At 23.2% G+C, this 22194-nt stretch overlaps 3 protein-coding genes across 3 annotated transcripts; all 3 read right to left on the bottom strand.

Annotated features, from left to right (window-relative positions):
* Window positions 1-107: 107 nt before the first annotated feature.
* LOC128963244 (acetylcholinesterase-like) lies at window positions 108-2084 on the bottom strand (the record flags this gene model as incomplete). Its single annotated transcript, XM_054309744.1, has 5 exons — window positions 108-258; window positions 431-932; window positions 1039-1417; window positions 1491-1844; window positions 1908-2084. Coding segments are annotated over 5 exons (1563 nt in total), but the record flags the coding sequence as incomplete, so codon positions are not given.
* Window positions 2085-2482: 398 nt separating this feature from the next.
* On the bottom strand, window positions 2483-9864 carry LOC128963243 (acetylcholinesterase-like; the record flags this gene model as incomplete). The annotated part of the gene is made up of 10 exons (XM_054309743.1): window positions 2483-2633; window positions 2812-3313; window positions 3419-3794; window positions 3868-4218; window positions 5324-5524; window positions 8257-8524; window positions 8636-8726; window positions 8815-9190; window positions 9264-9608; window positions 9700-9864. Coding segments are annotated over 10 exons (2826 nt in total), but the record flags the coding sequence as incomplete, so codon positions are not given.
* Window positions 9865-11284: 1420 nt separating this feature from the next.
* On the bottom strand, window positions 11285-21402 carry LOC128963241 (cholinesterase-like). Its single transcript, XM_054309742.1, has 6 exons — window positions 21371-21402; window positions 12961-13114; window positions 12558-12899; window positions 12051-12429; window positions 11496-12000; window positions 11285-11420 (listed from the first exon to the last, which is right to left on the bottom strand). The coding sequence occupies exons 1-6, from the start codon at window positions 21400-21402 to the stop codon at window positions 11285-11287; spliced, it is 1548 nt and encodes a 515-aa protein (XP_054165717.1).
* Window positions 21403-22194: the final 792 nt, after the last annotated feature.

Here is a 22194-nt window from a genome sequence, read left to right as displayed (position 1 = left end):
AAATTAATGTTATATTTTCATCTTTATTTATTAGTATAATGTCATTATCTATACATTTATATTTAATTATTACAATTATGTAGAACTATAGTCAAAATATTATTGAATTAATTTAGAAAAAGATTTTTCCAAAAAGTATCACAAGTTTCATGAAATGGATTTTCAAAAATTTTAGTCATATTTTTAGGATTCATATCGCGAACAAAAACATTATTGAATTTCTGACTTTCAATTTGTGGCCAAATATTATCGGGTTTTCTATAAAAAAATATACAAAAAAACAATTTTTAATAAAATAGTATAACTTTTTTTTCGTTGTATTAAACTATATAGTATTATAAAATAATTGGTCATTAAATTATGAAAAAATACTTTATAGTATGTAAACCTAACCTACAGTACGAAAAAAATAATAACTTATTATAATTACCCAGTTTTAGCAAACTCTGTCCACATTTTTATAATTGTTTGGCTAAATGTTTTGTCAATTGGTTCAAACATTTCGGGTACAATAAACGGCAAACCAAACACATAGGGTATGTCTGCTCCGTGACAAATGCCTCTATCGTGAACATTACAATTTATTATTTTACCAAACTTTTCGCTCAGGTATGTCCACTCATAGAAATAGACATTTTTGTTGATCGGTTTAATTTTGTTCAATTGTTGGGCAAACAAATATGTGGGACACTTAAGGGCTACGTCACCGAAAAAATCTTGGAAAGCCTTTCTCAGGGAAGTTGAGTTAGTTTTATCAATAGATTTCATATAAAAATCTTCAATTTTTGTAGTATTCAAACCGTACATAAAAACGTTAGTTTTGTTTATTAAATCAGTAAACTTTGCAATAGTCATGTTATCCGTTGACACCGCTAGTAAGTTATCGCCTACTGATCCCTCATCGCGGGTGACGCCAGCAATCAAATCAATATCTATATTATTTTTTTTTATTGTAAAAACAATGTCATTTGTGTTATTATATAGTATAAACACATTACTATTGTATTTACAAACAAAATAATTAGTTTAATAACAAACCTGAATTAACTGTATGTTTTTGAAATGCTTTTTGTGCGCGCACTGGTAGAAACTCAGTGCCAATCAATGGCAATGTAAACGGTGTTTTCCAGACATTCAGAATAAGTTCTGGACTAACTTTCCTCAAACAGTCCAACCAATTGTCTGAACAATTCAATTTATGTGCCATTTGTTTGTTCATATCCAGTGCCTCGTCTGTAGTAACTGAATCCCTATCCTTGTTAAGCATTATTGAACAACTTTGCATTATGGCTCTCCTGTATAGTCCTTTAGTTAGGGGTGACATTATATGTGCCGATACTGACGCACTGCCACCTGATTCCCCGAAAATGGTCACCAGATTGGGATCACCACCAAATGCCGCGATGTTATTCTTGACCTATAATTATGTTATTAAAAGTTTACTTAATTAAATTAATACAAAAATTGATGTAAAAATTAAGTCTAATTACCCATTCGAGTGCCAACATTTGGTCAAACAATCCGACATTTCCCGGAGCCGACTTATCCGCACCGTATAGAAAGCCAAATACACCCAATCGATAATTAGTGGTCACCACTACTACATCGTTGGCGGATAAAACTGAGCCATTATAGTACCATAAAAATATTGATCCGCTAACAAATCCCCCGCCGTGTATCCAAAACATTACCGGTTTTAAAGCATTGGAAAGTGAATGGTTGACCCGATTGGGTGACCATATGTTTACAAACAGACAGTCCTCACTGAGTGCTAGATTGGCATCTATTGCGCTAACAGACGGCTGCAAACAACTGTTTTTAGGTGTAGTGGCGTTAATGATATTCTGAATAATGATGTATTTATTAATAATGAACTCAATATTTCACAAAATTATTTGATGACATACCGGAGCCGGTTTTAGAATGGGTTGTGGTTTTGCAAAGCGAAGTTTACCGACTGGTGGTTCGGCAAACGGTATACCTATAAACTCGTCTATTTGTTTATTAAGCACTTGTATGGTCTGTCCTCGAACTACACCGGATGTCGTTTTGATATCAATACAATTGGTTATATTAACCAAATATATAATAACCAAAATTATGACAATTTTCATTATTAATGTTTTATATTTTATATGTAATATAATATATTAATATGTATTAATATAAATATTATAACTTATATAAAAAGTTGTCATTATTTATTTGATTTATTTTCAATTTAATCAATATAAATTACCAATATTTTATTATATTATTCTATTAACACTTATAGTTTATATAATATTGTTTATTTCAATTTTTTATTTATTTATTTATAGATATCAATTTTAGTGCAAATCAAGCAAATTAGTACTTAACTGTACTAAATTACAAAAATACAATTATAACTAATGACTTATTGTATAAATACTAAATAATAATCATATATAAAGTAAATTTATTATTGTTACATAAAATTATCTGTATTAACATTTAATTTTTAATTTATGTAAAAATTTTTCCAAAATATATCACAAATCTCGTAAAATGGATTTTCAAAAATTTTTGTCATATTTTTGGGATTCAAATCACAAACCAAAACATTATTGGATTTTTCACTTTCAATTAGTGGCCATAGATTATCAGGTTTACTAAAAAAAAAAATTATATTAAAATAAAATCATAATTTTTAAAATTTTACAAAAAGATATAAATGTTATTATAAATTTCAAAAATAACATATAATATTTATTTATGTTAATATTTTATGCAAAAAATAATAACTAATAACTACTGTATTAATTTTAAACTTATTATTATTATATATACCCTGTTTTAGTAAATTCTGTCCACATTTGTATTATTGATTTGCTAAATGTTTGGTCAATTGGTTCAAACATGTCGGGCATAATAAACGGCAAACCAAACACATATGGTATGTCTGATCCGTGACAAATGTCTTTCTTATGAATATTGTTGGGTAAATATTTTGAAAACTTTTCGCTTATGTATGTAAACTCATAGAAGTAGACATTTTTGGTTTTGGTTTTAATTTTGTTCAATTGTCGGGCAAACAAATATGTGGGACACTTAAGGGCTACGTCACCGAAAAAATCCTGAAAAGCCCGTCTCAGAGCCGATGCGTTTGTTTTGTCAACTGATTTAAGATAAAAATCTTCAATTTTTGTTGCATTCAAATTATGAAATAATAAATCAGTTTTGTTTATATAATCAGTAAACTTGGCGACAGTCATGTTGTCCAATGACACAGAAAGTATGCCACCGGCAATTGATCCCTCATTGCGTGTGACGCCGGCAATCAAATCGATGTCTATTATTATTATTATTATTATTATTATTTCATTTTATAAAAATGTTAATTGAATTTTAATAATAAATGTTATAATTTTTGTTGTTATTTATAATAAATCCAAACCTGTATTAACTGAATGTTTTTGAAATTCTTCTATTGCCCGAACCGGTAGAAACTCTGTGCCTATTAATGGCAATATCAACTTTAGCTTAAAAACTAACTGTTCCGGTCTAACATTCCTCAAACACTGTAACCAATTGTGTCCAGTACAATTCAGTTTATGTCCAATTTGTTTATTCAATTCCAGTGCCTCCTGTGTACTGATCGGATCCCTGTCCTTATTGAACATTAGTGCCCCACTTTCCATTATAGCTCTCCTATATAATCCTTTAGATAGAGGAGACAGTATGTGTGCTGACACTGATATACTGCCCGCAGATTGACCAAAAATGGTCACCTGATTGGGGTCACCACCAAATGCCTCGATGTTATCTTTTACCTAAAATTATAACATTTTTAATAATTTATCAAAATTTTACTTCAATATATTATCTAATCAAGTGTCTAATTACCCATTTGAGTGCCAACAACTGGTCATATAATCCCGCATTTCCCGGAGCCGACTCATCCGCACCGTATAAAAAACCTAATACTCCTAATCGATAATTAGTGGTCACAATCACTACATCATTGGTGGCTAAAACTGAACCGTTATATAAGTTTAACAAAAATATTGAACCCGAAACAAAGGAACCGCCGTATATATAAAACATAACGGGTTTTTGACCGCTTTGTACGGACTCATTGACCACCCGATTAGGTGTCCATATATTGACAAACAGACAGTCCTCGCTATACGTTTGATTGTTTCGTGAAGGCAATTGCCAACAACTGTTTTTAGGTATTGTCGCGTCAATGATATCCTATAAAATAATTTAATGTATTTATTAATAATAGACAGTATTTCACACACAGAGTCTTAAATAGCGGCGACGACAGCGGCGATGCTATTAATTTCAATTATCTGATCAACAATATTTTTGATTTAAAAGTGACCAAGGGCATTGTTGTAGATAATTTAAAACTAAATAAGATTCTAATTAGGCATTTTTTAATTAATTACATGATTGGGCAGATAATTGCAGTCGACTATTATTTTTATCACTTTTTTAACAGTCGACTGTGTATTATATGGGCAATCATACAATTAATTAAAAAATCACCAAGTACAATCTTATTTAGTTTTAAATTATCTACAACACTGCCCTTGGTCACTTTTAAATCCAACGTATTGCTGAACAGATAATTGAAATTAATAGCATCGCCGCTGCTATTTAAGACTCTCTATCTCTCTCTCTCTCTCTCTCTCTCTCTCTCTCTCTCTCTCTCTCTCTCTATTTCACATCATTACTTCAATTGCAATAATACAGTATTATATGACTGAACATCACATACTTAATATCTATTATACATATACAGTACATACTGTATATCTATTAATATAGATACATATATCTACAGATGATATATAATGAGTTATACAGTATAATATACACTTTAACTCATTAATAAATTAATAACAAGATTATTATTTATTAAATATTAAATATATATTTAGATATTAAATATATATTTAGATATTAAATATATATTTAGATATTAAATATATATTTAGATATTAAATATATATTTAGATATTAAATATATATTTAGATATTAAATATATATTTAGATATTAAATATATATTTAGATATTAAATATATATTTAGATATTAAATATATATTTAGATATTAAATATATATTTAGATATTAAATATATTTATTATATAATATGTTATAAAATCATTTTTATATATGAATATATTTTATAAATTGAAAAAAATCAATGTAACATATTTTTATTTAATAATTATAATATTAAAAATGATAATAAAATAAATTAATTCATATAATATACTGAAAACAGTCAAAATTCTTGTCAATTATTTAATTGTCAGAAAATAAAAGATCAAATTAGATAACATACCGGAGCCGGCCTTATGATAGGCTTAGGTTTTGCAAAGCGAAGTTCACCGACTGGTGGTTCGGCAAACGGTATACCTATGAATTCGTCTATTTGTTTATTAAGCACTTGTATGGTCTGTCCTCGCACTACACCGGATGTCGTTTTGATGTCAATACAATTGGTTATATTAACCAAATATATAATAACTAAAATTATTTGAATCTTCATTATAAGGTGTTATTAATTGTTTATTTCTATTTTATTAATATCTTTTAGTATTAATAAAACTTTTACATTATTGTCATTTAATAAAAAAAAACCTCAATTCAAGTATTGCTTATTTATTTATATATTTATTTATATCACATTAGAATTAATATATAAGTATTTATTATTATTATTATTATTATAACTAATAATTATTTGAGGTTAAGTAACTTTTGAAGTTAAGTAACTTTTGAAGTGTCCTTTTGAAGTTAAGTAACTTTTGAAGTGTCCTTTTGAAGTTAAGTAACTTTTTTTGCCGATATTGGAAAATGAGATGATATTGAATATTATTATTTATCGTATAAAAATAAGCATTATTTTTTTTAAAAAATTGTTAACAATTTTATAATACTTAAAATTAATTTTTAGTTAAAATTTACGTAATTTAAACAAAAAACCTTTTTATTTTAAAGAATTTAATTTTCAAAAAAAATACTGAAAAATTAATAAATAATTTTAATAAAAAATGATATAAATGACAAAATAATGTAATTATATAATAGTAAATTATAAAACACTTAACATTTTCAAAATTGTCATTAAATAAATGTTGTTATATTATATTATTAGTCACTTTAGATTTCATTTTCACTAAAATGTTATTAGAAACACATTATAATAAATATTATTTTTAAAAAAATTATTTAATCAAATTTTTAATATTAAAAATAAACTTTTATAATCATTTTAAGCTACTTTTTCAATGTCTTTTAATAGACAGACTAATTATAAATATTAATAAATATATTTGTAATTAATGTGATTCTATAATAGGAAATTAGATTATATTTATATACAGTATAGTTGAATAACATTTGTAATTTCATTAACATTTGTAATATATTTTATACTGACAGTTATCAAAATGAAATATTATGAAAACAACAACAATATATATATAACTTATAATAAATGAATAATTAATAATAAGATTTTTTCCATAATGAGTTCATATAATATTTATAACAAGTAAATAAATCAACTAATTATGCTAATTATTATTATATATTGTAAATAACAAAAAAAATTGTTATTTATTACTTATTAATAGATAGGATTGGGGCAAATTCACTCCCTCGTTTTATTTTCCAAAAGTTTCCTATTTTTCCTGATCCGGATGAATAAGCTATTGAAGAAAAATAAAATATTTTCCCTATTTTCCGATAAAAATTTGGATGAATTTTATTGAGGAAATTTGCCCAAACAAACACTACTTTGTAATAAATAATTATATTTTGCAATATTATTGCTCTGTATAAATGAAATATATATAAATAGACGATGAGTTTTGTTATTTTATAATGAATAATCTTATTTACCTGTATAAATAACTTTAAATACAGGTAAATAATAATTTTATTGCTAAAACACTCAATAAATCAAATATTATAATAATTTATTAAAAAATAATAAATATTGATTAAGAGTAAAATTACAAAATACAAATATTTTAGTACTTATTAATCAACAATTTTATTACAAATAAATTATTTAAAATAGATTTTTCTGTAATACTGAAACTATATATATATATATATATTAACATTAGAAAGAGAGAGAGAGAGAGAGAGAGAGAGAGAGAGAGARAGAGAGAGAGAAAGAGAGAGAGAGAGAGAGAGAGAAAGAGAAAGAGAGAGAGAGTGAGAGAGTGAGTGATTCATTGTAAATGTTTTATTGTAACGTTTAGTAATAAATACTGTATTATAGCAATACATTGCAATCACATGTTTGTTGTGTATGTATTGTTATTAGAGAATCTTAAACAGCGTCGGTGGCGATGATAGCTGTGATGATATTAATTACAATTATCTGATCAACAATACGTTGAATTAAAAAGTGACCATGGGCTATGTTGTAGATAATTTTAAAGTAAGTAAAATTGCCCATGGTCACTTTTTAATTCAACGTATTGTTGATCAGATAATTGTAATTAATATCATCACAGCTATCATCGCCACCGACGCTGTTTAAGATTCTCTAATAACAATACATACACAACAAACATGTGATTGCAATGTATTGCTATAATACAGTATTTATTACTAAACGAAAAATTATTCAATTACTAAATTTAATTTTATTACTAAACTTATTTATTACTCTCTCTCTCGCTCTATCTCTCTCTCTCTCTCTCTCTCTTTCTTTCTTTCTTTCTTTCTTTCTTTCTAATGTAATATATAAAAATAACTGTTGTATAGTAATATTAATATATATATATATAACTCATGTTTTGTTTTTTAAAACAAAATATTTTTGAAATTAAATAATGTTTTCGTTTAAATAATAATTTTTCCAAAATGTATCACAAGTTTGATGAAAGGGGTTATGAAATATTTTTGACATATTATTGGGATTCATATCGCGAACCAAAACAATATTGGATTTTTGATTCTCAATTTGTGGCCAAAGATTATCCGGTTTTCTATATTAAAAAATTAATGATTAAATACAATAATATTGACAATTTTAATATTATTAAAATTAAATAAATTATAATTAATAAATTAATTTGATTAAAATAATATGATGTTACTAATTGTTAGAAAAAAATTTAGTAATTTTTATCAAGAATTTTGTCACAAATGTATTTATAGTATACTATTGGTGTAAACATACAGAAATATTTTTAAATTATATAAATTAATTTATTAATACCCTATTTTAGCAAACTGTGTCCACATTTTTACAATTGTGTCGCTAAATGGTTTGTCAATTTCATCAAACATATCGGGCATAATAAACGGCAAACCAAACACATATGGTATGTCCACTCCATGACAGATACCTTTCTTATGAATATCACATTCAATATATTTTGAAATTTTTTCACTCAGATATGTCCACTCATAAAAATAGACGTTTTTGTTTTTGGCCTTAATTTTGTTGAATAGTCGGGTAAATAGATATGTGGGACACTTGAGTGATAGGTCACCAATAAAATCATCAAAAGTCCAACTAAGTGCCGATGAATTAGTTTTATTTATTGATTTAAGATAAAAATCTTCAATTTGTATTGTATTCAGGTTATGAAATATTAAATCAGTTTTGTTAATATAATCGGTAAACTTGGCGACAGTCATGTTGTCCATTGACACCCTAAGTAACTGATCGGCTAACGATCCCTCATCACGGGTAACGCCGGCAATCAAATCGATGTCTATTTTATATTAAATTAATATTTAAATTTTAGTTTTAAAATAAATTGTATAAATCATAAATTACAGTATTATTGATAATCATAAGACCTGTATTGACTAAATGTTTTTCAAATTCTGTTTGTGTCCGAAACGGTAGAAATTCGGTGCCTTTTATTATTGGTAGTGTCAGTAGAAAAGGTGTAACTAACTGTTCCGGTTTGACATTTTTCAAACACTGTAACCAATTGTCAGTACAATTTAGTTTATATGCTATTTGTTTATTCAATTCCAGTGCCTCCTGTGTACTGATGGGATCCCTGTCCTTATTGAACATTAGTGCACCACTTTCCATTATAGCCCTACTATATAGTCCTTTAGATAGCGGTGACAGTATGTGTGCCGATACGGACCAACTGCCGGCCGATTCACCAAATATGGTGACCTGATTGGGGTCACCACCAAATGCCTCAATATTATCTCTTACCTATAAATACATTATTATAAATATAGTATATTATTGCACATTTCAATAATAAAGTTATGTGTCATTTAATTACCCATTTGAGTGCCAACAATTGGTCATACAGTCCTACATTTCCCGGAGCCGACTCATCTGCACCGTACAAAAATCCAAACACTCCTAACCGATAATTAGTGGTCACAACAACAACATCATTGGCAGCTAAAACTGATCCATTATACCACCATAAAAATATTGAACCAATAGTAAAGCCACCGCCATGTATCCAAAACATTACCGGTTTCTGGCCATTTGTCCCTGGCTGGTTGACCCGATTAGGTGACCATATGTTGACAAATAGACAGTCCTCACTAAATGTTTGATTGTCTCCCTGATTCAACTGCCAACAACTGTTTTTAGGTATTGTTGCGTTGATTATATCCTATGAATAAAGTAATATTTATAAATTAATGTATTATAAAATATTTTATATTATTTTTTGATTTTATAGATTGGTGTTATAGATGACATACCGGAGCCGGCTTTATGATGGGCTGTGGTTTTGCAAAGCGAAGTTTACCGACTGGTGGTTCGGCATACGGTATACCTATAAACTCGTCTATTTGTTTATTAAGCACTTGTATGGTCTGTCCTCGCACTACACCGGATGTCGTTTTGATGTCAATACAATTGGTTATATTAACCAAATATATAATAAATAAAATTATAACAATTTTCATTACTGATGTTTTTTATAAATTTATTTATGAATTTATAGGTTATGTTTATTTATTAATCCAATTACACTATACATTACAATCACTTATTAAAAAAACAAAATAAAACATTGAATATTTATATTACTCTTAAATTATTAAACAATTGTTTTTAGGGTATCTCTCAAATAATTGTGAATAGTTGATTTTATAAAAGTTATTTTTATCTATACTATCTCTGAATAACACTTAATTTTTTTTATATCTTCAAGGAAAAATAACAAAATAACTTTTAATTTCAAAAAAATAATACTTAATATTAATAGTGTGTACTAATGTTATACAGTATTTGAATTTTGAAGTATATAATTATTTTCATTGCTATAAATTCATGAAAAGTTATAAACATATTATATATACTGTATATACTATTTATCAAAATAAGTTAATTAATAGTTAGTAACCTAATTATTATTTTTTTTATTAGCTTAGTGTATTTAATATAAAAATGTATTAAATATATTTGAATAGTATAACGAATATACAATGTATATTATACATTGTACAGTATAATAGCTTAAAGTATATGTTAAAATGTTTTAGTATTAAGGATATAAAAAATAAGAGGAAATATGTTATTAAACATTGATATTTTAAAAACTAACATAAAATAAAATTCAATATAAACATCATAAATTTATTTTGGTTTTTTATACATAAATAGTAATTATTTTGTTATTGTACAGTATTTATATAAATATTTTTTTTATTCTGTATTGAAAATTGTGTTTAAATATACATTAGTAGACGTTGACATAATTTTTAACAATAAGTCACATATGGATAAATAATTGAATATAAGTTTTTGATAAATTGATATATTGATTAAATAAATTGAATCTTTTTAAATTGTATAGAAATAGTGAGCTATAAATAAAACTTAGTTAATATTTATTCATACATATTGTATAAATTACTATTTAAATTAAAAATTAAAATATTACAGTATTAATTTATTAATATTAGTATATATAGAGAAATATTAATATAGATATGATTTAGGTTTATTTAATCATGTAGTATACCTTATATAAACATATAGTACTAATTATTTAGTATAGTAATCAATAATATTAGATCAATAAGTAATACATTAACAGTATTAAAACTGTATAAACAAATACAATAAAATATATTACAATTCATGTACAAAAATAATATAATGCAATACTGTATTTGATATGATTTACTACTAATAAATTAGTCGTTACACAAATCATTTTGTATATTAATTTATAAATGATTTATTATATTAATAATTATTTTAATTAAAGTACTGTCTTACAATTTATTGACTATATATATACAGTATATATATATTTATATAATCATAATAACAAGTTTATATAAAATAATTTTTCCAAAATGTATCACATGTTTGTTGAAAAATATTTTCTAATATTTTATTTTTTGGATTTAGTTCGCGCACTAAAACTTTAGTAGTGTTCAACATCTGAGGCCATAGATTATCGGGATTTCTGTAATACCATAAAAATAAAAATGTTTTTGTAAAACATTTAAAACAAATACAGTAGAAGCTATTTATAATTTACCCAAATTTTACAAAATTAGTCCATTGCTTCATAACTGTAGCACTAAATGTTTGATCAATTGGTTCAAACAGTAGGGGTGAACTAAATGGTAGACCAAACACATAGGGTATGTCCGCCCCGTGACATATGCCTTTAACATGAGTATCACAACCGAGATATTTGCCAAACTTTTCCGCTAAATATGTTAACTCATAAAAGTAGACATTTTTGTTGGCCATAGACTTGATTTCGGCTAATTGTCGGGCAAACAGATATGTCGGACACTTGTTTAATAGATCACCGAAAAAGTCATTGAACGCCAAACGGATGGCCGTTGCGTTGGTTTTGTCCACTGATTTCAAATAATAGTCAGCAATTTTTTGGGCATTCATACCGTGAAATTGTTGATCAGATTTGTTGACATAATCAACAAACTTTGCGATAGTCATGTTGTCCATCGATACCAATAATATACTATCGGCTAGTGATCCCTCATCGTGGACAATGCCAGCAATTAAATCAATATCTGCAGTAAATGTTATTTAAGAATAGATAATTAAAATGATTAACAAATACCTGTATTGACTGCATGTGTTTGAAATGCTTTTTGTGTGGAAACCGGTAGAAAATCGGTGCCAATCAGTGGAAATGTTACAGTTTTCTCTAACTGGACTAACTGTTTGGGTTCAACGGTACGTAAACATTGTAACCAATGAGTTTCGGTACAATTCAACGATCGGGCCATTTGTTTGGCATTGTTGAGTGCGTCAGTTTTATTGATGGGATATCTGTCCTTATAAAACATGACAGAACCGCTTTGCATAATAGCTCTATGGAATAGTCCTCTAGATAGCGGTGACAGTATGTGTGCCGATACTGACCAACTACCAGCCGATTCACCAAATATGGTAACCTGATTGGGGTCACCACCAAATGCCTCAATGTTATCTCTTACCTAATAAATAAAATATAATATATTGAATATATTATTGCACTTTAATTTTTTTGGCTTTAGCTATAATTTATTTTAAATAAAGTATCAAAATTTTACTTCAATAATATCAATTCAAGTGTTTTAATTACCCATTTGAGTGCTAATAACTGGTCGTAAAATCCCACATTCCCGGGTGCAGACTCATCAGCACCGTATAGAAAACCAAAAGGTCCCAACCGATAGTTAGTGGTCACAACCACTACATCATTAGTGGCCAAAATTGAACCGTTATAAAAGCTCAGTAAAAATATTGAACCCGTTTGAAGGCCGCCGCCGTGTATGAAAAACATGACCGCTTTCGGTATATTCGGCATTGAATGGTTGACCCGATTGGGTGACCATATGTTGACATACAGACAGTCCTCACTGAGCTTCAAGTTTGCCAACGGTTGCCAACACGAACTCTTGGATTTTGTTGCATCTATGATGTCCTAAATAAATATTATTTTTTATACATTTATATATTGTAATCAATTTTGTTTCATATCATACCGGAGCCGATAATTGTATTGCTTTAGGTTTTGCAAAACGAAGCGAACCGATCGGTGGTTCGGCAAATGGTATTCCAAGAAATTGGTTTATTTGTCTATTGAGTACATGTATGGTCTGTCCGCGCACTACACCCGATGTAGTATTTATCTCAATACTATTGATTACATTCAAAATAATTAATAAAATAAAACTTAAATATATTATATTAATCATAATTTAATTTATTAAATAGTACACTATATATATTATTTTATTAAATAAATATATTACTAAATTATATAAGATATGAATAGCAATTAATTTTATTATTATTAGTAAAAAATACTTTTATATGTTAACGATTAGGTTTGCCTAACTGTTTTATATACTAGTAGTCACAAAATTAATCTATTTTTAATTAATCATTTTTTTTCTTATATATTAATAATTTAATATCAAATTCTATTATCACTCAACAAAATATTAAGTATTAATATATTTTATTGTTTACATTAATTTAGTGCAAATAAGTAATATTAGTGCAAAATAGTTATCTAAATAAATCAATTATTATATTTTATTGTTAATATTTTTATGTTTTTAAAAAATATAAAATTATTTTCTATTAATTATTACTCAATTTTCATGTACAATGTTTCTAAAAATACATTTAACTCAATAATATGTTTTACTTTTATTAAAATACTTTTTAAACAAATATTTCATACAACTATTATATAATTTAGTTGTATAACTAATACAAAATTTAAAGTTTGGTTTTCTAAATAATAATCTTATACTATAATAATAACATTATTTTTATGTTTAATTACATTTTCTGTTAATATCTATATTTCTAACTATAATAAAATAAATTATATAAAATTTTACAATCAATAATAAGTGTATAAAAGCAAATAATAATAAAATACTTGTATTTATAATAATACTTTTATTAATATAATTATACTTAATTAAGTAAGTTTATCTATAATATATCAATTGTTGTTTATATTTTAGAGTATTAAATGTTATTTATTGTATTTATTTGCAATTTTTCATATATTTTAAATAAATATAGATTATTTATAAATGTATTTTAATAATCAGGTTTATAATAAATATAAACCTGATTATTACAAATCACATTAATAAACAAAAATGTTGTAAAATACTAAATTAAACAAATATATTCATTCATTATTATAGTTAATTTAATTTTAAAAAGATATTATACATTAAATTTAATAGTTAGATAAATGGTATTACTAAAATTTAGTTTATTTGATTAGTGAACACATATAATATATATATTTTTTGCTAAATTATAAAGGATTGTTAATAAATTGTTTTGCATTATCATAAAAAATACAAATGTAATTTTTTATGAGTTTGATGTAATGTTAGTATTTTTGTATAATAAGTATAATAATTTTTATTTATTACACTCATAAAAAATATATATAATTTAGTAAAATTTAATCTAAATAATATATGACTATAATTTTGCTATTTTTAATTTGAACAAATAACTATCTAATGCTCTATTATATAATTATTGGAAAAATAAAATCGACATTTGAAGGCTACAATTTGCAAAATAATATTTATTTATAATCAAATTGACTATTATACTTATTTTACTAAATTTGCGATATTTTATTGTATAAATAAATAATACTGTTTATTCATTATAAATGTTTGCAAATATAAAAATTATTATATTTAATATATTCAAGTTTGAAAAATTATTGTATTATTGTATTATAACTAGTATTTATTATATTGTAGAAATTAGGTGATATAAACATAAATAAATAAATATTTATTTAATTTTTTTAAAACTTAAATAGAAATAAAATTTATAATCACAACCAATAACAAATAAATAATTTATTAATAATATTAACAATTATTATAATTAAGTAGCAAATAATATCAATAAAAATATATAAAAATTATTTTTTTTCTTAACTCTATAATATAAAGTAATATAAATTGTGTAAATTTTCTGCCAAAAATTTTAGTAAAGTTGGCAAATAATTTAATTTTTTTATTAACTATTTTGCTAAAAACTAATTTTATAAAACTAATTAAAATAAAGTTATAATAATTTCAAATGAATAATAATTTTAATTTATCTCTTTTGATTGTAGCATCTAATCAAGTAATTTTTATTAATTGAATAATTAATAATTATTTAATACTTATTTAATTAGTTTTATTTAATTAGTTATTGCCATTTACTCGATTTGTAAATCAATACAAATTAAATGGATTTGATGGCAAGCTATTGGAAACAATAAGTAGCAAGCTAAATTTTACATACAAATTAATTGATTGCAATAATGATTGGGGTGCAATGGGATCTGATAATACATGGAATGGTATCATTGGTAAAGTTATTTCAGGGGTACTCTAAAATTTTTAAAAATATATTATATTTTAATTATCATTTTATTTTAAAATTTTTTATTATTTAATATTAATTTTATTTTATTACAATTAATTAGCAAGCACATATTGGTTTTGGCGCTTTAAGTGTAACCGATGATCGCCAAAAATTTGTTAAGTTTACATTTCCCTATTATATATCTTCTATAATATTTGCAGTACCAGTGTTAAACAAACAAAACACAACATTTATATTTTATCAACCATTTGATAGCTATATATATGGCTTTTGCTATTAATAGCAATTAGTATATTATATTTATTTAATGTGATAACTAATAAATTACATATGACAAACTATAATTACAATTATCTAGCAATTATATTAAATCAATCAATTAACTTAACATATATTAATTGGGAATTTAAGTTACTATTAATATCGTTTTTCATATTATGTATAATATTAAAAATCATATATTCGACAATCATATTATCAATAATGACATTACCGTTATATACCCGTCCAATGGAAACAATAATTGAACTTGTTGATGCTTTATTAAATAAAAAATTTATATTGTTATTTGATCTAGGAACAAAAACTATAAAGCAATTTTTAGATAAAGTATACAACAATTTTTTTCAATTAATAAAATTATTATATTTTAACAATTGATACATTCTATATAATAAACTAGTATGGACAAAATTTAACCTACCAAATAAACTATGTTTTTAATGCAAGTTTGGCGTTTAATAAAATGCAAAATAGCCATGGTCAATATGTCTATATGACAATTCGAGATACTATTGAATTTTATATACATAGCACTGATATTAACTATATATTACCGCCCGATCATAAAGACTCAAAATTTTCAAATGATTTGATAAGTATTGCAATAAACAATAATTACAATTATTTGGTGAAATTTTTTAATAAAATGTAAGTTTTATAATTTTATTAATTATTAGCATAAATCATAAAAGTTATATTATAATTAAATATAATTTTGATATCATATTTAACTATATATATTAATATAGTATTTGTAAATTTTAGTTGCTCATAAAAATAATGTTAAAATTACAATTGAATAATTTTAATAATTTTATTTATCTTTAATTTTTAAATATTTATAAAATAGATTATCACAAATAACTTGTAGCGGATTATATGATTATTGGAAAACTGATTTCTATACAAAACAAATAAATATGAAAAATAGATTCAATTATAATCGTAATATTGATTTAATTGAAAACTCTAAACTAATGTCATTGAATATGTCTCAACTGGAATATACTTATTATATATTTCTATTAGGTTTATGTATATCTGTTGTTATATTATGTTTTGAATTTATGTCACTTTATTAATTAAAAAATAATAAAATATAACATTTTAGTATAATTTTTATATTTATTAGAGATTTTATACTCTCGATATTTCTTATTTTTTTTAACTATCAATTATAATTGCAAATAAAAAATAAATATTATAATTTATAAATTAATTCAAAAATTACATATTTAATTACATTAAACTAAAAATATTATAGTATGGTACAAAAACAATTGTATTTTACAGTTAAATTTTACATTGATCATAGTATTATTATAAATAAACTTTTTATTTGATTTTAATTTATTAAAGTGAAATTTATTTGTATTATACTGTAAATAAAAAAATATTTTATTATATAAAAAGTACATTATTTCTATATTATTTAGTCTTATCAAAATCAATAAAAAAAATCACTTAAGATTTAATGTTAAACATACAATTTTATATTAAAAAATTATATTTAAATAACCAATAATATTCATAAAAAACATTTATATGAACCTTTTGACAAATTATTTACAGTATTTATTTTGTGTTTTATAACTAAAAAATTATTTATCTATAAATTATATAATATAATACTAACAAAATTGATTGTTGTTTTCAAAAAAATATTACTTACAATATAAGTTTTGTTTGAAAAATATTTTTATAAGTTATTAAATATTGAAAATTTTTAGTAAATGAATAATTTAAATTTAACGCATTTAATTATAGCAACAAATCAGGTAATTAAATTAATAAGCATATATATTATTTTAAATTAAAATACTATTTAAAATATTATTAGAATCTCCCATTTATACAATATGAAAATCAATATACATTAAATGGTTTTGATGGCAAACTATTGCAAACATTATGTAGCAAGCTAAATTTTACATACAAATTAATTGATTGCAATAATCAATATGATTCAATAGTAACTAATAATACATGGAATGGCATTTTGGGTAAAGTTATTTCACAGGTAATTATATTTTATTATTAAAAAATATTTGCATTTATTAGCAAAAAAATGCTTATAATTATTATTTTAAAAATTTGATTGGATAAATTAACAATAAATATTTTTATTTTTTAAAATTATTATTAGCAAGCTCACAGTGGAATTGGTGAACTAAGTGTAACAAATGATCGTCAAAAATATGTTAGTTTTACATATCCTTATTATGTGTCTAGCTATACATTTATAGCACCGGTATTTAATTTAAGTAAAACGGTTTCTATGTTTTATCAACCATTTGATTGTTATATATGGTTAACAATATTATTATCTATTATAATAATTAATTTAATAAATATGATTATTAATAGACAACATATGACAAATTATAACTAAAATCTTTTAGCTATAATATTAAGTCAATCAATTAATGTTAATTTTATACATTGGCCATTAATACCATTATTGATAACATGGATCATATCATGTATAGTATTAAGAACTCAATATTCGACTATAATGTCGGCCATAATGACTGTCCCATTAGCTACCAGTCCTATGGAGACAATCAGTGATTTATTTAATGCATTGAAAAATAAACAAATTATATTATTATTTAAACAAAAAACAACATTACTGCAACGCGCTATTGCAACTATGGTAAATTACTATAGATATACTGTATATGTATATATATATATATATATAAAACATTTTATTGTTGAAAAAGATATTATTTTGTTATAATACTTTAAAAAATTAACTCTTAAAACAATATCTATGATATTATCAATTTTTTCTTTAATTATAGTTAGATGCAAATCTAAATGATAAACATTACTTTCAATATGTTTATAATAGAAGTATAGCTTTAAAAATATTGAAAAACTACCATGGTCATTATACAATTGTTGGAAATTTCGATAGACTAAACTATGATATACTTATTAATGGTCTAAACTATATATTACCCCCCAACCATAAAGACTCGACATTTTTCAATGATTTGTTTGGTATCGCTTTAAACAATAATTTTAAACAATATGTTCATATTTTTAATAAAGTGTAAGTTTTATAAAATAAATTATATACTAAAATGCAATTTTTGATATTATTTTCTTTTTTTTGTTGATATTTTTAGATTATATCTATTTTGTAGTTATTTTTTAAAAAAAAATGAAAGTGTCTATAGTTTTGTTTTTTTTTTCAATAGATTATCCCAAATAAATTGTGGTGGATTATATGATTACTGGAAAAATGATTTCTATATTAAACACAAAAAAATGACAAATATTTATTATTCTTACATTAAATCTATTAATGAAGAAAATAATTTTCAATCATTAAATTTGCGTCAATTAGAGTATTCATATTATTTATGTTTATTTGGTTTATGTATTGCAATAGTTATATATTTAATTGAATATATGTACAGTAGATTTGGGATTCGCTTATTTAACAAAACTATCCAAACCGCACAGCAATCAACACATATGAAACAGATTGAAACTAAAAGTATACAAAAAATTAGATCAAATCCGACCCAAATCCAGAATAAACTAATAAAATCTGAATCGACTAAAAAAAATGAAAACAAATTTATTATTATTAAACTTATTAATCAAACCAAAGTTGTACAACAAATTAAACCTCAATCGCTACCCAAACCGAAACTTAATCAAACCATTATAACAAACAATGACTAACTAACAAAATAAAATATTACTATAAAATTATTAAAAGTTAACTTTATAATAATTGATTACATAAAGTATAGTATTTTTATAGTATTTAAATTGTTTATATTATTATAACACATAAATTGAAACAGTTTAATTAATTATTTTTCTATATTATTTTATTTAGTTAAATTTCAATTTGTTTGTATTACTGTACATTACTTTATAATATATTTTATAAACATTTTTATAGCAAAATCAAGACAACAAACAATATTTTAAAAGTTTTATTTAGTCTTAGGTAAAAATACAGAAATCAATAAAATAAAATATTTAATATGTTATAACTAAATTGATGGCTAATTTCACGAATGAGATTCTAAGTTAATTAAATGTATTTATTATTATTTAAAATATATAAAATCAATAAATTTTGTTTTTGCATAATTAAATATATTTATAAGAAAGTAATAATTATATCTATTTAATTATATTTTATTGATTTATATTTTTTACGTCTTTTTAAAATTAATGTAAATAATTATATATTCAATATATAATTATTATTTTTTATATATAATAATTTCTTTATAATATATAATAATTTCGTTATAATATATAATAATTTCTTTATAATATATAATAATTTTTTATAATATATAATAATTTCTTTATAATATATAATAATTTCTTTAAAATATATAATTCTATTAATAAAAATAAAAAATAAATATCAATAATAAACAATTGTGTTTAACATAAACAACTTATAAGTAAAAAATATCATAAAAATCTACCTTAATAATATTATTTATTTTTATTGTTTATGTTAATATTTGAATAATGTAAATTATTTTATTATATCAAATATGTGTTGCTTATTAGCAGTTTATAATTTTTAAATAATTTATACACTTATAAAACAAATATATATATATATATAAATGAATATTTTAAATTTGACTAATTTAATAATTGCAACTAATCAAGTAATTTTATTAGTAATAAAATATAAATATTAAAACTATTGTTTATTTATAGTATCCTCCATTTAGTCAATTAGACAATGAATATACATTGAGTGGTTTTGATGGCAAACTATTGGAAACACTAAGTAGCAAGCTAAATTTTACATACAAACTAATTGACTGCAAATATCAATGGGGTTTTTTGGGACCCAATAATACATGGAATGGTATAATTGGAAAAATTATTTCACAGGTAATAATAATAATAAAATGTTTGCATTTAGTATCTAAATTTATTACTTATTAAAATTAATTTATTAATAATATTATTAATATATAGGAAGCCCACATTGGTTTGGGTGAACTGAGTATTAACTATGATCGTAATAATTATGTTAGTTTTACACATCCCTACTATGTTTCCGTATATACATTTGCAGCACCGGTATTTAATATAAGTAAAACAGTTTCTATGTTTTATCAACCTTTCGATAACTATATATGGTTTACAATATTAATATTTAGTATTATAATTTATTTAATTAATATGCTTATTAATAGACTACATATGACAAACTATAACTATAATTTCATAGCAATAGTATTAAGTCAATCAATTAGTATAACTTATATACATTGGGAATTAATGCCACTATTGATAACATGGATCATATCATGTATAGTATTGAGATTACAATATTCAACAATAATGTCGGCCATAATGACTGTCCCATTAGTGACCTGTCCTATGGAAACAGTGAATGACTTAATGAATGCATTGACAAATGGTTACATTAAATTGTTGTTTAAATCAGGGTCATCATTATTGAGACAGTTTATTGAAACCACAGTAAGATTCATAAATATGTTACTGTATTAATAATACTAACTATTAATAATTAATTATTTCATGCAATTAATAAATTTTAGTCAGCTTTTGACCAAAATGATAAACATAATCAAATACACTATATTTACAATAAAAGCATAGCATTTACTATGATGAAAAATGACCATGGTCAATATAGTTTAATTGAAAATTCTGATATTCTTGACTATGAAATACGTAAAACTGGTATAAACTATATATTACCTCCAATTCATAAGGACTCGACTTTCTTTCATGATTTTTTAGGCATCGCTTTAAACAATAATATAAAACAATATCTTCATGTGTTTAATAAATTGTAAGTTTAATATATATATAAAAAAAAACTAAATATAAAATAAAACTATTATTAAGTATTATAATTACAATATACTAAATGAAATAATTAATTAAATAGATTAAAATTTTTATTTTTTTAAATATTATAGAATATTAAAAATAAATGGTGCTGGATTATATGATTATTGGAAAAATGAATTTTACACTAAACAAACAAACTTAAAAAACAATTATAATTTTATAACTAAATCAATTGAAGAAAATAATTTTCAATCATTAAATTTGCTTCAATTAGAGTATTTATGTTTATTTGGTTTATGTATTTCAATAGTTATATATATTGTTGAATATAGTTATAGTAAGCTTCGAAAATGTTTATCAAATTCAATGAATCAAAGCGTAAGCAAATCATAAAATATATAGATATTACTGAAATTAAAATCGTAAAAATTAAATCAAATATTATCCAAACAAACATTATATATGAAATAATAAATTCAAAAATAACTTAAATTAATATTATATTTTCTTAATATAAACCAATACAAAATAAAAACAGTACATCATAATAATTATTATAATGTTTTTATATAAAAATTGATAATTTAAAATAATAACTATACATTTATTTAGTAATAATAATAATATTCAGCTCACTATAATTATGCTGTATATGTGTTATACTGTACATAAAGATTAAGCAAAGTTTTGTATTATAGATGAGGTAAAATACAAAATTATTGATAATT

The sequence above is a fragment of the Oppia nitens genome, unplaced genomic scaffold (assembly GCF_028296485.1).
Source record: "Oppia nitens isolate AA-2021 unplaced genomic scaffold, nextdenovo-longstitch-racon4-pilon3 scaffold7_pilon_pilon_pilon, whole genome shotgun sequence".
Classification (NCBI taxonomy): domain Eukaryota; kingdom Metazoa; phylum Arthropoda; class Arachnida; order Sarcoptiformes; family Oppiidae; genus Oppia; species Oppia nitens.
Note: the sequence above shows the minus strand (reverse complement) of the source record. Positions and strands in the feature narration are given on the sequence as shown.